At 36.6% G+C, this 17,032-nt stretch overlaps 2 protein-coding genes across 2 annotated transcripts in view; one reads left to right on the forward strand and one right to left on the reverse strand.

Moving 5' to 3' along the window:
* Positions 1–8,259, forward strand: part of LOC127431017 (histone-lysine N-methyltransferase NSD2-like) — a 37,482-nt gene extending 29,223 nt beyond the window's left edge. The window contains exons 17-22 of the mRNA XM_051681196.1: positions 652–921; positions 1,226–1,342; positions 2,993–3,134; positions 3,234–3,340; positions 3,428–3,629; positions 5,405–8,259. Coding sequence (XP_051537156.1) covers positions 652–921; positions 1,226–1,342; positions 2,993–3,134; positions 3,234–3,340; positions 3,428–3,629; positions 5,405–5,913 — 1,347 coding nt within the window. The 3' untranslated portion in view covers positions 5,914–8,259. The remainder of the gene's footprint in view (positions 1–651; positions 922–1,225; positions 1,343–2,992; positions 3,135–3,233; positions 3,341–3,427; positions 3,630–5,404) is intronic.
* Positions 8,260–8,392: 133 nt separating this feature from the next.
* On the reverse strand, positions 8,393–16,858 carry LOC127431032 (ras-related protein Rab-24-like). The gene is made up of 9 exons (XM_051681228.1): positions 16,360–16,858; positions 15,919–16,062; positions 15,157–15,225; positions 14,993–15,071; positions 14,402–14,469; positions 12,376–12,475; positions 12,232–12,282; positions 12,064–12,123; positions 8,393–11,024 (listed from the first exon to the last, which is right to left on the reverse strand). Exons 2-9 carry the CDS (start codon positions 16,033–16,035, stop codon positions 10,960–10,962), a joined length of 609 nt encoding a protein of 202 aa, XP_051537188.1. The 5' UTR covers positions 16,036–16,062; positions 16,360–16,858; the 3' UTR covers positions 8,393–10,959.
* Between the last annotated feature and the right edge of the window lie 174 nt (positions 16,859–17,032).

Here is a 17,032-nt window from a genome sequence, read left to right on the forward strand (position 1 = left end):
GAATCCTTCAGAGGAGGAACACGGAGGAATTAAAAAACAATTATCTGAAACTATCGGCATAGATTTTTGCCGAAAAACGAGAGTCCCAAAAAGCAACTATTGGCACTTATTACATTTTTTATTTTTATTTTTTGGGGGGATTTTTTCCCCTTTTCCCCCCAATTTGGAATGCTCAATTCCCTATGCACTTTTAAGTCCTTGTGGTCGCATAGTGATTCGCCTCAATCCGGGTGGCGGAGGATGAATCCCAGCTGCCTCCGTGTCTGAGACCGCCAACCCACGCATCTTATCACGTGGCTTGTTGAGCACGTTGCCACGGAGACATAGCGCTTGTGGAGGCTTCACGCCATCCACCGCGGCATCCACGCCCAGCTCACCACGCACCCCACCGAGAATGAACCACATTATAGTGACCACGAGGAGGTTACCCCATGTGACTCTACCCTCCCTAGCAACCAGGCCAATTTGGTTGCTTAGGAGACCTGGCTGGAGTCACTCAGCACGCCCTGGGTTTCGAACTAGCGAACTCCAGGGGTGTTAGCCAGCGTCTTTTACCACTGAGCTACCCAGGCCCCCTCACTTACTAATTGTTGAAACCAATAACGGTCTTTCTATAATGCCAGTGTATGTCTTAACAAGACAATCTTGTAGGTGAACAAACCAATCGGCAAAGTGCAGATCATCTCGGCAGACCTTTCGGAGATTCCTCGCTGTAACTGCAAAGCAACGGATGAGAACCCTTGCGGTATGGACTCGGAGTGCATCAACCGTATGCTGCTGTATGAGTGTCACCCACAGGTGTGTCCTGCAGGTGAGCGCTGCCAGAACCAGTGCTTCACCAAACGTCAGTACTGCCAGGTGGAGATCTTTAGGACACTGTCTCGAGGCTGGGGGCTGCGCTGTGTGCATGACATCAAAAAGGTAAAAAGTGCAATGTCCTGAAAATTAAGCTTGTCAGCAAAACCTAGTGATCTGTTGTCTACATAGGCAGCTATCTTCTGAGGCAGTATTGTAAATTAAATGGAACCTCATTACAAGTTTTAGCATCCTAGGTTTGATAGTGAGCAGCTGACTAAGTCCTGTAAATTTAATTTTCGGTTGAAATACAGAACAATCCATTGTAAAAGACATAATATTGATAGTCAATGTGGATGTGGAGGAAGTTCGCTTTTGTTGGTCAAGTCTCCTTTCTGACTAACTCTGTGTCTTTAATGCCCTGACTAAGGGGGATTTTGTTAACGAGTATGTTGGAGAGATGATTGACGAGGAGGAATGCCGTGCCCGGATTAAGCATGCTCAAGAGAACGACATTGGCAATTTCTACATGCTTACACTGGACAAGGTGAGATACTACAGCTACAAGCATGTTTCAGTGTCCTTAGCATTCTGTTAAGGATAGTTCACTCAAAAATGAAAATTCTGTCATCATTTACTCACCTTTGGGGCCTATTGCGCTAGCGCTAAGCGCAGCGCTATGCTTTAAGTCATAAGCTCAAAGTCAGTGGTCATGGCCATGAAGTTTTGGTGTTTGCGTGCAAGCATGGCCTAACTCTAGCCGCAAACGGGTTTGGCAAAATAGAGCGTGCGACGTGCTAATGGGCTGGGTCAAGTGCAATTTAATTCAGAGGTTTTTCTCCTGTTATTGCACCTTCAGTGTCCTGTTATACTGTATACTCCATTCCCTGTTAAACTCCAGCGATATAAACAAAGACAGCATATTTATAAGATGTTGGTAGTGTAAAGGGACTGTATGCAATGAATTAGAAGAATAGAAATATTTCTATGACAGTGACACGCTCCTTTTATATGCATAGAAAATGTGATTCTCTTCAGAATTTGGATGTACGCTCCATTAAATTATAGGGAATTTAAGTAATATTAATAATTTTCATCTACTGACACAAATCATGGCTGGTATTAACAGTGATTGTATCAGAAATCTTAACTTTTACCGGTCGATTTTGATTTTGAACAATTGAATTAATTTAGTGAAACAAAACAAAATGAAACCAAAAATGTTTCTAAATTCAAATTTCACTTCAAATGAAACAAAAATATAATCAAAATAATGAAGTGGTCAAAAAATTCATATCAAGTCCAAACATTTTTCTCTCTCCACCTTCTTTCACCGGCACCTTTTGCAGTAACTTAAAAATCACTCTATGACAACAGGTGGAAAAATACCAATATAAATTATATATAAACAATAATAATAATTGAGAAATAAACCATGACCTATAGATAGTTTAACACAAATCTCATACATTTTTGTTTCATTAAACAGCTACGACAGTGATCATCAGGGACATAATTTGATGTTCCACTTTATTTTCAGAGTTTGGACATGAATGTTATTACCACCTGCTGGTGAAATCTCCAAACTGCAAATGCAGGAACTGAGTTTGGACTTTGTGCTGAAAACAGACCTGCTTTTGAAACGCCTTAGCGTGATAACCTACTGTATTTCTCAGGAAAATAGCAAATTGTGCTTTGCGCCACTTCTTTAACACACATACACCCACAGTTTGCGCGCATACACCCACAGAAAGTGCAAACACTCCCAAAACAGCCACTTGCACTTTGCATTGGCAAGAAAATTGCACTTAGAATTAGTGCTCTCACGAAAATGTGATAAGACATAGCGCACAGTCATTGCATGTAATGCTCTGCTTTGCACACTCACAAATATAGAGCCCCTCATGTTGTTCCAAACTTTACTTTCTTTCCTCCATGGAGCACAAAAGGTAATGTTAGGCCACCTCAGTCGCCATTCACCTTTATTGTATGGGGAAAAAAGATGCAATGAAAGAGAATGGTGACTGAGGCTAACATTTTGCCTTTCATCTCTTTTTGTGCTCCAGGGAAGAAAGTAAGTCATACAGGATTGGAACAGCAAGAGGGTGAGCAAATTATGGTTGAATTTTCAATTATGGGTGAACTATGCCTGTAATATATTTCTTTGTCAGTCTTTAAATTCTTTGAATTCTGTTAGGATCGAATTATTGATGCCGGACCCAAGGGAAATGAAGCCCGTTTCATGAACCACAGTTGCCAGCCGAATTGCGAGACCCAAAAATGGACAGTCAACGGTGACACACGTGTTGGGCTTTTTTCACTTACAGATATCCCTGCTGGTAAGTCAAATCTTTTTTTATTTCAAAAATATTATAGCACACACTTTGCATTTAAACCGCTCTTGCAAGCACATTGATGTGCTGAATTTTTCTTTAAAGGCACAGAGTTAACATTCAACTATAATCTTGAGTGTCTGGGTAATGGGAAGACGGTGTGCAAGTGCGGTGCATCTAATTGCAGTGGATTCCTGGGAGTGAGGCCCAAAGTGAGATGATCCTTAAATTTTACAAATTCATTGATTCTTTCTCCTTTAATAGTGATTAGTTGATGCAATTGTCTCTTTGTCTGTCAGAATAACCCCCCATCAGATGAGAAGGGCCGTAAACTAAAGAAGAAGTCTCAGATGAAGCGCAAATCCCAGCAGGAAGTGGTCAAGGAGCGTGAGGATGAGTGTTTTAGCTGTGGAGATGGAGGACAGATTGTGACTTGCAAGAGGCCAGGCTGTCCGAAGGTTTACCACGCAGACTGCCTCAATCTCACCAAGAGACCCGCAGGTCAGTTTTCTAGTAGTCTCGGCCACAGACGGCATTTTGACTGCCACCTACAGGATGTTCAGTGACTGTTTGATGCATATTGCGCCCAAGAACGGCAAGAGCTAAATATGCCACGTCCACACTAATATGTTTTCCAATGAAATTGCATTGATTTTGCTGCCTCTCATCCACACTGGAATGGCATTTTCGTCCACCAAACACTGAGACTTTCAGAAACACTCTCTAGTACCACAGGTTATGAAACGGAAAAGGCACGGAACGTTTTAGTGTGGACTTGGGCTAAAATAGCCAGTTCCAATTTGATTGGCTGGGCTCAAACTCCTGGGAGTCTGGGTGCACAGGTTGTTTTATATAGTTGGTCAGACAACCCTTCAAAAGTGGGCAGTTCTTGGTCAGAATGAGCTGCAATATTGACCAGTGTTGGGGAAGCTACTTTGAAACTGTAGTTTACCATGCTGCAAGCTACTCATAACTTAAAGGGATAGTTCACCCAAAAATGAAAATTCTCTCATCATTTACTCACCCTCATGCCATCCCAGATGTGTATGACTGTCTTCCTTCTACTGAACACAAATTAAGATTTTTAGAAGAAGATTTCAGCTCTGTTGGTCCATACAATGCAAGTGAATGGTGACCAGAACTTTGAAGCTCCAAAAAGCACATAAAGGCAGCATAAACGTAATCCATAAGACTCCAGTGGTTTAATCCATGTCTTCTGAAGCGATCTAATCGATTTTGTGTGAGAACAGACCAAAATATAACTCCTCTTTTACCACTTTGAATTACCACTGTGTATGAAATGTGCTATATAAATAAACTTGCCTTACCTTGCACAACTTTAACAGTCAAGCAACTCCATTAAACCTTTAGTTAGCTACACTGCAAGCTACTAACAAAAAGTAGCTAATTATATTGAAGCTGTTTAAGGAAGAAAATCTTTTTAAATATAGAACTATCAGATTATATTATATAATTTTGCAATCAGGTCTATTAAGGTCATTAAATATAGTTATATAGTTTAGTCAATATAAATATACGTAGATATATGAACTATAAATATAGATATATTTATAAAATCATCTTAAATATAGTTATATATTAAAAAGATCATTGTTGCTTTTGTACCACATAAATACTGATCTGATTTAAAACAGGCTCAAAAACAAAGTTTAGTGTCACAACATTAAATTGAACATAAATGTATACACTAAATAAAACTAGAAAACACATTTTATATAACTGAGTTGAGTACATAGTGATAAACAACTGCAATTAACTCAATATTTCAATATTTCACTTCAAAAATTGACAAAAAAGCAAATTAATCAGGGAATCATTTATTTGAACTTATTCATTTACAAGAACTGTCCGAACAAACCAATTTACTAAAATGAATTGACTTCCCTTTTGCTAAAAAAAACAACAAAAAAAACAAATAAGAATTGGTGAATTGATTACTCCCTCGGTGGAATACGACAGATGTAGCGTTTTGTGACATGGCTACTCGTTGGAAAAAGTATACTGTACTGCTACTGGAAAAGCTACACTGTTTTGAAAACAGCTGAGCTGCTGTCAAGCTACTGAAAAATGTAGTTACGTTAGTAGTGTTGGTATTTTTAGTTAGTTACTCCCCAACACCGATATTGACCATTCTTGATGCCTAGTCTGACTCTTGGAGACAAGTGTTCTAATGACTTTTAGTTATGTTTTAGTATAGCTATGAAAGCAATGTGTTTTCATTTAAGAAGAGATTTAACCATCAGTTTGCATTTCAGGCCGTTGGGAGTGTCCCTGGCATCAGTGTGACTTGTGTGGCAAGGAGGCGGCTTCCTTCTGCGAGATGTGCCCTAGCTCCTACTGCGTAGAACATCGGGACGGCATGCTCTTCATATCCAAACTGGATGGGCGCTTGTCATGCAGCGAGCACGACCCCTGTGGCCCTGAGCCCCTGGAGCCTGGCGAGATCCGGGAATATGCGTCGGAACACACCACCACGTACCCTATCAACCTTATCAGTGTGGCCAACCCTAAATCCACACCTCTAAACACTATATCTATCCCAGAGTCTGTCTCACACCCTGAAGTAGCTCCTCAGATCTCCTTTGACCCCTCCAGCAGCCCTCCAATGTTTAACATATCTCTGAACTGTGCATATTCACCCATTTCTCCCTATGGAGAAGAACATGAAGAAGAGGAGGAGGATTTGATGGAATTAGAAAGGGATTGTAAGGGCAAGAAGAACATACCTGATGGAAATCTGGAACAATTTCAGATGAGGGTTTAATCTATTAAGTATTGAAGCTAGCTGGCTTGGGGTTTCTTCGGATTATCAAACTATGTTATAGCCATGCTCTTGTTGTCTGGCCACCTGGTGGAAACAGTAAAAGCTATTAGATGCCTTGTTCTGAAATTCTGCACTTTGAGGTCCATTAGTAAATTTAGTTGAAGATAATCTCTTATGAGATTAAATGAGACTGGAAATTTGGAAGATCATTGATTTTAATAACTGTATTTCCGTGCAGCACAGGTACAATTCAGAAACTTTGATTGGACAGTATCCACATCCAAGACCATCTTCATCACCAGTTTAAAACATGGGATTGCGCCCAGCATTGTGTCTTCAGGAATTATTTATTTGCAGACAACTGGCATTGCACACACACGTACAAGACTAGTGAAATACTCTGAACATCACAAACAAAAAATGAAGAGGAGTATTGTTGTGAAGTTTATGTGGAAAGAGAATATTAAACAAAACACGTTTGTGCTGTACATTTGCTCTGTGAGCAGATGTTACACACCTTAATAAGGTAAGTAGAGTCAATTTTGCTTGTCAATAAGTGGTTCAGCTCCATTAAAGGAATAGTTCACCCTTTTATTCACCCTCATGCCATCCCAGATGTGTATGTCTTTCTTTCTTCTGCTGAACACAAACAAAGAATGTCTCAGCTCTGTTGGTCCATACAACGCAAGTGAATGGTGGCCAGAACTTTGAAGCTCAAGAAAACACATAAAGGGATTATAAAAGTAATCCATACGTCTCCAGTGGTTAAACCTCAATCTTCAGAAGATCTGAAAAACAGATCAAGTCCTTTTTTATTATAAATTCTCCTCCCTGACCAGTAGGTGGCGATATGCACGAAGAATGCAAAAACAATAGAAGATTCTGAAAGTAGAGATTGATAGGAAAAAAGGACTTAATTATTGTTCTGTTTCTCACCCACACCTTTCATCTCACTTCTGAAGACATGGATTTAACTACTGGAATCCTATGGATTACTTTTATGCTGCCTTTATGTGCTTTTTGAGCTTCAAAGTTCTTGCATTGTATTGACCAACAGAACTGAAATATTCTTCTAAAAATCTTTGTTTGTGTTCTGCAGATGAAAAAAAAGTCATGCACATGTGGGATGGAATGAGGGTGAGTAAATGATGAGAGCATTTTCATTTTTGGGAGAACTATTTCTTTAAGAGTCCAGTCAATTTTGATAGGAATTGATAAAATGATACGATATGTTTTGATTTACCACATCCTCTAAAGACACATAATCCTATTTGAAAATTCTTTGACATCCAAATATTCAACATCTTTTCAGATCGAACTCCATTATGCCTTGAATCTTCAACGTTAGATCTGCTAAAGTCAGTTATTGAATAATGTCATCATTAATGGATTGGGCAGATAGGCAAAAGGATTAAACCCATTTGTTTTATACTGGGGGTTTTTATACATCAAAGCTATAAAGGAGAATGTGACATTGCGAGCCGCTTTACAAGCACTCCAAGTCAAGTATTTGGCTTCAAATCTGGCAATATCCTTAAGAGCTGATATTGTGAATGTTGTTCAACATAAAATGTGAACTGAGACTGCAACTATTATAGATGTAAAACACTAATATTTGCAAATGGACTAGTCGTCTGTAAAGTTAATTTATATGACAAATGATGTGGGCTTGTTGCTTATCTGCATGTTAACACTCCTGAATTTGCTCTTCTGTTTTTTCCTGACCTCTCCAATCTAACAGGCCGACGTGTTCTAAATGTTGCACAGCATTTCAACTTTTTTACTGTGTTCATGTATGTTATTGCACTTGATGGTTTAACGCTGCTCTAAGAATCATTCCATTTTAGGGTATTCACAGAATATCAGGCAAAAAGGCAAATATCTGCTGCCATGATTGAGATTTTAAGTGTGCTGTAGTGCTTTGTACAGAATAAACAACAGTACAAAATGTTTGTGCTTTTTGCCTCGGGAAAAATTATTACTGTTTGACTATTAATTATTAGGTAACACTTTATAATGAGGTTCTGTTTGTTAACATTTAATGCATTCGGTATCATAAAAAAACAATGAACAACATGCTTTTACAGCATTTATTTATCTTTGTCAATGTTCATTGTTAATTTATGTTAGTTCATGATGCATTCACTAATGGTAACATACAGTATAGAACTTATGTTAAAAATGTATTAGTATATCATAAACATTAACCAAGATTAATAAGTGCTGTAAAAGTATTGTTAATTGTTAGTTCATGTTATCTAATGTAGTAAACAAATGTTTATGAATACAACCTTACTGTAAATTGTTGCCTCAATGACTATTATTTAATTATTTATTAACAAGTTAATTATTTGTATTAATTATTTCTGCTGTCTGTACTGTTTTTGAAGTATATTTGCATTTGTTGTCCAGTAGATCACATTTATCAAATGCAAGCAGAACTTTTCACCAGCCAAGTTTAAACAATACAACATTCAGATTTGACATTTTACAAAGACTTTTTTTTATTTTCAGTATATACTGTTATAGAAAATATAGATAGCAGGTTCCACAGCAGCTTCAGTCATCTTACTGAGGGCCCAAAAAGGTTTTACTAATGTACAGATTTGCTTCAAGATGATATCTGTAATCATTTAAATGAAATCCATTCCTCCGATGTGATAGACAGCATTGCTTATGTTCTCATGTTGGTGAGAAAGCCCATCTTAAAAGGAAAACTATAGTGATTACTCCTCAGCATTTCATTTTTACAATATTAACACATGCACACTCAAGGTGATTTAAAGTTAAGTGAACCAACCACAAACCATTTTCATGTGGTAATCAGTACAGAGTTTCTTGGTTTGATATTTTACCCATAAATTCCATATCTGGTCAAAAAATTACTTAGGTCTGCTTCTTTTTATGGCATCATTGGTAACACTTTACAATAAGGTTCTGTTTGCTAACGTTAGTTAATGCATTAGGGATTATTAACTAATAATGAACAATATGTTTTACAGTGTTGTTAGTGATTATTTATGAAAATACAATTGTTCACTGTTAGTTCATAATGCATTAACTGAACATGTACAACTTTTAATTAAAAAATTTATTAGTATGTGTTGAAATGAACATTAACCATGATTAATGTGCTGAAAAATTTTTTCATTGTTAGTTCATGTTAACTAATGTAGTTAACTCATGTTTACAGAAACAACCTTATTGTAAATTGTTACCTAACTGGTAACATACATCTCTTATTTAATCAAACAGTAAATTAAATAATTGTTAAAGTTCCCATAGATGTTTTGGGTGTTTCAAAAAGTTACAACATTAGCCGTGTAAACTTGGAATATATTGTGATTACGATCACTGTAGTTTTCATGGAATTTACATTGAAATGTAACAAATGAACTCAAAATAGGGGCCTGCTAAAATGGCACAATTTCAAAATCTCTCACAACAAGTTTGCATTAAGTATGCAATTTTTCACAAAGAGAACAATATCTTTAGCTACAGGCCTCTTTGAGTACTATTTAATACAGGCACAGTATAAACTAAGCAAACTAAGGCTGTATTACAAAGATTTCACAAGCACAAAAATGTTTATAACTGACAGTGTCCCAGTTTACAACATCTTATCAAAACTGCAGTAAAATGAAATTTTAAAATACATTGTAAACATTAAGATCACATTCTTCATACTGCCAGTCCATTTGTTTTTTGTGGAACTCGACACAAGTTCTACGACGTCAAACAGTCAATTGCAAATAAGGGACAACACTACACACTAAACTTTTGGCTTGATTATCCAACACGGCAAACATTCTCAAATTTAAAGGTGCATCAGACAGGCAGCATTTATGCACATGCTTTCAAAAATTGATTCACAGAACATCATGATGTTTGAATGGTTAAAAATGACACATTACACGTGTCAGGGCAGGGGGTCATTGCTGTATCTTCAATGGTATTATTTTCTTAGGTTGTATAATTATGAGCGGTATCACTTTTAAAATAAGGTTGTTTTTGTTAATATTAGTTAACTGCATTAGTTTACATGAATAAACAATGAACAACACTTACATAATATCTATTAATACATTTTTAACATTAAAAGATGTATATGTTAACACAGGTTATTGCATTATGAATATATATATTTATATAATATATATTTATAAATTAACATTTTACCTAGATTAATAAATGCTGTAAAACAAATATTGTTCATTGTCATTTTCATGACACCTAATTCATTTACTAATGTTAACTAAACAAACCTTATTGTAAAGTGTTACCTTATGAGCTTATAACAGCTTTTCTTCTGGTGGTACGAGCTTTACTAATCTTCTAGTTTAAAATGGTGGAAAGTTATATCAGTAATTATCCACCCCATTCAATATCCAAACCTTTACCATTATGACAACAATAGTTCAACTGTTCTCAGATTTATGAAAACTGCAACTTAAACCACTCCAGCTTAGTGTGGCAAAGTGATGGGCTTATATTTATATGAAACAAAACTGTTCATAGATCAAAATAAAGACAAATGAACATTTGTGTAAACATTATGATGCTCAAAATCCAAAGACCGCTAAAATGAAAACACTTTAAATTATATATATATAATTTAAAAAAAAGATGATTCAAATCAGTCAAGGCATTGTTTGGGTGAAAGCAGTGGCCTTTGGGAACATTGGCAACAATCATCACCATGCAATGGCATCTTTCCCTTGGTCACGCTTCTTTGTGCGGTTTCCTCTTTTTGGTCAAATGGATTGCCATGCATTGTTGATATTTGCTTGAGTCAACATTCTCAGGTTCAGAAAGTATTCTTAAAAGAAAAAGTGTTCAGAACAAGAAAAGTAGAATCCTTTATCTTCTTCATACAGCTTGATCTCAACATACTGCACAGCAAAAAAAAACCAAAAAAAAAAGAGAGATATGAGCAAAACATTAGCAGGACACTCTAGTTGATGCCTTGAGGGGTGTAAAAGACAGCAAGCCTCCAGTCATTCCAAAAAAGACCATATGATGCAGCAGTTTTTTTGCAGCGATAGGTCAGTTATGGCAGCAGTTGTCAAAATAAGAGTCCTTCTTTTGTCCCAGGTCCACTCCCTTCTCCCCTGTGAGGATGACACAATACAAAGAACCTAGTCAGGTCATATACAGTGGCTCCAAAATGTATTTGGACACATTTGTCAATATTTGCATAGATAATAAAATATCAAACCAAGTTTCATCTGCAAACAAAGGATGCTGGAGCCTTTCTCAGAATTAAATGAATAGTTCTCCCAAATATTAAAATTCTCTCATCATTTACAATTCTCTCATCAAATTACAATTCTCTCATCCCAGATGTTTATGACTTTCTTTCTTCTAAAAATCTTTGTTTGTGTTCTGCAGAAGAATATTTCAGCTCTGTAGGTCCATACAATGCAAGTGAATGGTGACCAAAACTTTGAATCTCCAAAAAGCACATAAAGGCAGCATAAAATAATCTATATGACTCCAGTGGTTAATCCATGTCTTCTGAAGCGATCCAATCAGTTCTGGGTGAGAACAGACCAAAATATAACTCCTTTTTTCACTATAAATCATCACATCAGCAGTCAACTTGGCGATAATGGTTTCAAGCTCGATTACATTTCCTAGCGCCATCTAGCATTCTGTGTATGCGTCAAGCACTAGAAAGTGCAATCGAGCTTGAAATCATGATTGTGCCAAGAGACTGCAATGGCAAGATGTACAGTGAAAAAGGAGTTATATTTTGGTCTGTTCTCACCCAAAACTGATTGGATCGCTTCAGAAGACATGGATTAAACCACTGGAGTCATATAGATTACTTTTATGCTGCCATTATGTGCTTTTTGGAGATTCAAAGTTTTGGTCACCATTCACTTGCATTGTATGGACCTACAGAGCTGAGATATTCTTCTAAAGATCTTTATCTATCTATCTATCTATCTATCAAGTAACAATTATTAAGAGAATGGCACATTTCTTAGCAGATAAATTGGCATAAAAAGCCTTGCACCATGTGCTACAGATACAAAGCATAAAGAGGGAAGTGGAAAGTCTGGATGGAATACTGAAGATGTCCTAATCCTACTATTACACACTGGTTGTGAATTTTCAAAGTTTGGCAGTCTGACAAGTTCCCACCTTGCATGAATTCCAGAGCACAGTTACCGTAGTCCTCTGCGACCTTCTGAAATACCTCATCTGTATAAAAAAATACAACAAATTCAAGAAGTGAAACCTCTCAGTATCTAACCGTGTGTTACACATCTGTAGTGCTCTATGGAGCTGATAATTTGAAGTATCACTTACCAACATTTTTTCCTGATTTGCTTGAGGTCTCAAAATGTTGTGCACCTATTTCTGAAGTGGAAGGTTTTGTAGCTATAATTGTAGTTATATAAAGATTGAAATAGTTCTATACAGATGAACACAAGAAGCTTAATATGTGCTTACCATCTGCAAAGTCTTGCACATCATGGTAGTCTACTTGCCGCATACTTCTGTCTGCTTCAATAAGGTCACTCTTGGTACCACACAAATAAATCTTGCAGTGCTGAGAATTAAATAATGTATGCATAAAGCGTGGTTTGATTCATCTTGTGAGGTTTATTTATGTGTGTTTAGGTCTCAGTCACTAACCATAAATATGCATGTAATTTTGACTGTGTACAAAGATTTTCAGGGCGAAATTATGAATCATTAATAGGTTTGCACTTAAATTTATTCTAAATTTATGATAAAATTGAAAACCAGAGAGACTCCCTGTGGCCTTCGAAACATGGAATGTGTAAAGTTGTGTTAAATATATATATGTATATATTAGGGCTGTCAATCGAAAAATATTTTAATCAAATTAATTACATGACATGCTGATTAATGAATCGAATTAAAGGGATAGTTCCCACCAAAAAAGTTCTCTCAACATTTACTTACCCTCATGCCATTTCAGATGTGTATGACTTTCTTTCTTCTGCTGAACACAAAGAAAGATTTTTAGATGAATATTTCAGCTCTGTAGGTCCATTAAATACAAGTGAATGGTGGCCAGAACTTTGAAGCTCCAAAAAGCATATAAAGGCAGCATAAAAGTAATCCATACGACTCCAGTGGTGTAATCCATGTCTTCTGAAGCGATAAAGTAGATGTGGGTGAGAAACATATCAATGTTTAAGTCCTTTTTTACTATAAATTCACCTGCCTGCCTGGTAGGTGGTGATATGCATGAAGAATGTGAATCACTAAAAACAAAAGAAGAAGAATGTTAAAGTGAAAATGGTGATTTAGTAAAAAAAAGAAAAAAGAAAAAAGGACTTAAATATTGATCTGTTTCTCACCCACACCTATCATCTCAATTCTGAAGACATGGATTTAACCACTGGAGTCGAATGGATTACTTTAATGCTGCCTTTATGTGCTTTTTGGAGCTTCAAGGTTCTGGCCACCATTCACTTGCTTTGTATGGACCTACAAAGCTGAAATATTCTTCTAAAAATCTTCATTGGTTTTCTGCAGATGAAAGAAAGTCAAACATCTGGGATGGTATGAGGGTGAGTAAATGTTGAGAGAATTTAATTTTTGGGTGAACTATCCCTTTACTCACAAATATCAAAATTTACTGAGTAAGGCCCCCAAATAAAGATAGTTAATTGTAAATAATACATAATAATTAAAATAATTATATAAGTAATTATATTAATAATTCAGATTGAAATATATTGCTTTACTGTGGCAGACAAGTAAAGCATTGATTAGACAATGCAAAAGTGGCTTTAGAAGTAAATGTATTGTTTGTTTTATTCCCATGTCATTGAACATAAGCCTACAGTCGACAGCAATCCATTTGGCAATTGAGTTCATCCATATGATATACTATTTTTTGCCAGTCTATGTACATATGCATTACATGGATGCTTTTGGAGCATCTCACTGGTTTTCAGCATCATAAACTCCACACTTTTAAGACGCTGTGTCAATTTAAAAGTAGTCGAAACTGAAAATCGCATTTTGAGATCCCTGCATTATACAGTGCTTCATCCAACTTTAAAAAAACATGTCCTGTGTGACCGCCTCTCATTCTGTGGCTGTGCTGCTTGTGAGGATGTTGAGGTGCACTGACTGCCCCCTGCTGATGCGGCTCATAAAAACACAGTTAAATGTACTTCAAGCTTGAATTGCTCTGATTGTAGGAAATTACGATCTTCATGAATAATTGTGTTCATTATTTTAACACGTTATTTTGATTAATCATGCTAAATTGCCATGTTAAAGCATCAACTCTAGTATATACATGTGTGTGTAATATGTGTTAAATATGTATATATATATATATATATATATATATATATATATATGCACATATACACCTATTATGAATTCGGAAGAATTTTTTCAGCGCACATACTGTAAGTACATAACTTAAGCAATTATTAGTGAATGAGACCCTTTTGTTCTTTTGTGGGAAAAGGTGGGCACATTTTACCACTTCACAGTTCTGTAACTCCTTCACCCAGAACCTGGCTCTTCCAAAACTGCTGCTGTCAGTCAAGTCTAAGAGCAAATTTCAAGGACAGCCACACAGTTAAAATAAAAAACACAATTTCTTTCATCCAAGCACATAAACTGCGTAGCAGGACATGGAACTACTGCAAAATGTACAGAGTGAGCACATATGAGCAATTCACTTGCTCAAAATCACCTGACTGCTACACTAGAATAGTTAGAAGGCCTACACACTGGACTTTGGATCTCTTTAGAAAAAAAAGTTTTTAATCATCCAGTCAAATCGTAAGCGACCAGGCTCCCACACCTTTTGACCAATGAACTTTCAGTTGTATAGTTGTTCTTGATTACTGGAGAAGAGTTGTTTTTTTTTTTTTTTTTTTTACGATTTTATAGAGATTGCACTCAAAAAAGCACAACTTTAAAGTATTTCTATAGACTTTTCCATGACTTTTTACGTTTATATTAATTTCCATGTCTCTTTCTGGTCTGGAAATCTTTTTTTTTTAATTATTATTCCCTGACATTTTAAGATTTTTCATGACTGGGAACCATGGAAAAGGATATGTACCATAGCAAACAATGGCAGCACGGGCTCCTCTGTAATACATTCTGCTCATAGCCTCGTAACGTTCAGACCCAGCAGTGTCCTGAAATGAAACAGAAAGTATGATGTCACTATCAAGAAGTCTATCTTTGAGCACATAAAAAGGGCCCTTTGGTAACTACACTTACCCATATTCCCAGCGTAACCACCTTGTCACCAACATTGAGGGCTTTTGCAACAAATGCAGCCCCTATAGTCTTATTGAGAGAAAAACATGACAATCAAGTGAACACATAAAACTTAGCTGCATTACATCAGGTCATGAAAATGGCAAACGCCACTGACATTAAAGAAAGGTGGCTTTACCTGTGGAGCTGGTTTTATGTGACATGCTTAAGTATTGCTCATACCCTGTCAAACCTCTCCAATGTAACGGGCCAAACATAACCAAATAGACATTATACACAAAAATTTATTATTTTGGTGGGAACAAACCATCTTTGAAGGTCACCAGCTCATGACCCAAGGCCGTAAAAACCACAGGTTTTACTATTAAAGGAATAGTTCACCCAAAAATATAAATGCCCCTGTTTAATCACCCTTATGCCATCCTATATGTGCATGACTTTATTTCTTCTGCTGAACACAAATGAAGATTTTTAGAAGAATATTTCAGCTCTGTAGGTCCATACAATGCAAGTGAATGGTGGCCAGAACTTTGAAGCTTCAAAAAGCACATAAAGGCAGCATAAAAGTAATCCATACAACTCCAGTGGTTAAATCTGTATCTTCAGAAGTGATATGATAGGTGTGGGTAAGAAACAAATACATTTTAATGTCCTTTTTTACTATAAATTCTCGCCCCTAAATTTAGAGATTAGAGCTTTAGGAGGGCTATTTGAAAGTGAATATTAATAGTAAAAAAGCTTTCTATTCCAACTCAGACTTACATTTTGATATGGGCCCACAAGAAAGCGGTGGTGTACATATCTCTCCACAAGACTGGTCTTACCAACACTTTCCTTGCCAAGCATGACCACTTTAGCATCCACTCGCATGGCAGTCATGATTATATGGGTGTCTGCAAAAATACACTGAAGAAAGAAAAGAAGACAAAGATCCATTTCATAGGATTATGTAAATGCATATTGCAATTTAAGTGGAAATGGACTTCATTATTTTGATATGAGGTGATGATGACATTGCTAGTTTTAATAGATTTGACAGAAAGCTAATAGTGTGTTTATAATAATAAGAGATTCTCTTTTAGCCAACTACTTGGTTTACAAAGCTGTTTTTTTGCTTATAATGTAATCTCACTGAAGCAAACAAAACAGTGGCTAGATGAAACATACTAATGTTTAGGTGTCTTGATCATTAATTTCACTTACCTGTCCTCTTAGTGTATCTGGTGTCCTGGTTTTAGAGGATTCCGAGTAACTTCACTAACAGAAGAATCCTGTAACTGGGTGGCTAATGATTCAGTTAGCAATCCACATTATATCCAACAACCACAAAAGCTCCCAATAATAAATAGATACTCCTGACGCAGCTATTCACAATACACTTTACACTGTAGATACAGTCATAATCATAAATAATAATCTTGAGCGGTTTATTCAATCCTTTTCCGCTCTAAAACGATAGAAAAGATCAGCTTAGCTTTCATCAACATCACTAAATCCAGCACAGCTAGTCTTTCCAAGCCATGTTTTCCCCGTACATACGGAAAAAAAACCGTTAATAAATGGCCTGACAGATGTTATATATACTCGCTGAAAGAGGAACTCTAGTGTGTAGAGTTAGCTGGAATAAACTCGTGTGTGTTTTTATGTTTATGTAGTGGAGGAAGTGGCTTCAGTGGGAATTGTAGCTGGTTTCTCTCTAAACCTGGCGAGCGTCATTGTTGAGTTGAACGTCTAACCATGCTGCTGATTGGCTACTTGAATCGTCTGGAGCGTTTGTGTAACTCGTCACGGTTGGCTGAATATTTGCATGTCTCACTGTGATTGGTTACTTGCCACCGTCAATCACGGATTTCCCTCCAAGAGTGGCTGTGATGCT

Source organism: Myxocyprinus asiaticus, chromosome 40, assembly GCF_019703515.2.
Source record: "Myxocyprinus asiaticus isolate MX2 ecotype Aquarium Trade chromosome 40, UBuf_Myxa_2, whole genome shotgun sequence".
NCBI lineage: Eukaryota > Metazoa > Chordata > Actinopteri > Cypriniformes > Catostomidae > Myxocyprinus > Myxocyprinus asiaticus.

What these genes read in the sequence shown, in the direction of transcription:
- LOC127431032 (XM_051681228.1), bottom strand. Translation starts at nt 16,035, where the DNA reads ATGACTGCCATGCGAGTGGATGCTAAAGTGGTCATGCTTGGCAAGGAA. An exon ending in TTGTGGGCCCATATCAAAAT is followed by an intron (nt 15,226 to 15,918) that starts GTAAGTCTGAGT and finishes TCTCTCAATAAG; the next exon opens with ACTATAGGGGCTGCATTTGT. An exon ending in CAAATCAGGAAAAAATGTTG is followed by an intron (nt 12,124 to 12,231) that starts GTAAGTGATACT and finishes TTTTTTATACAG; the next exon opens with ATGAGGTATTTCAGAAGGTC.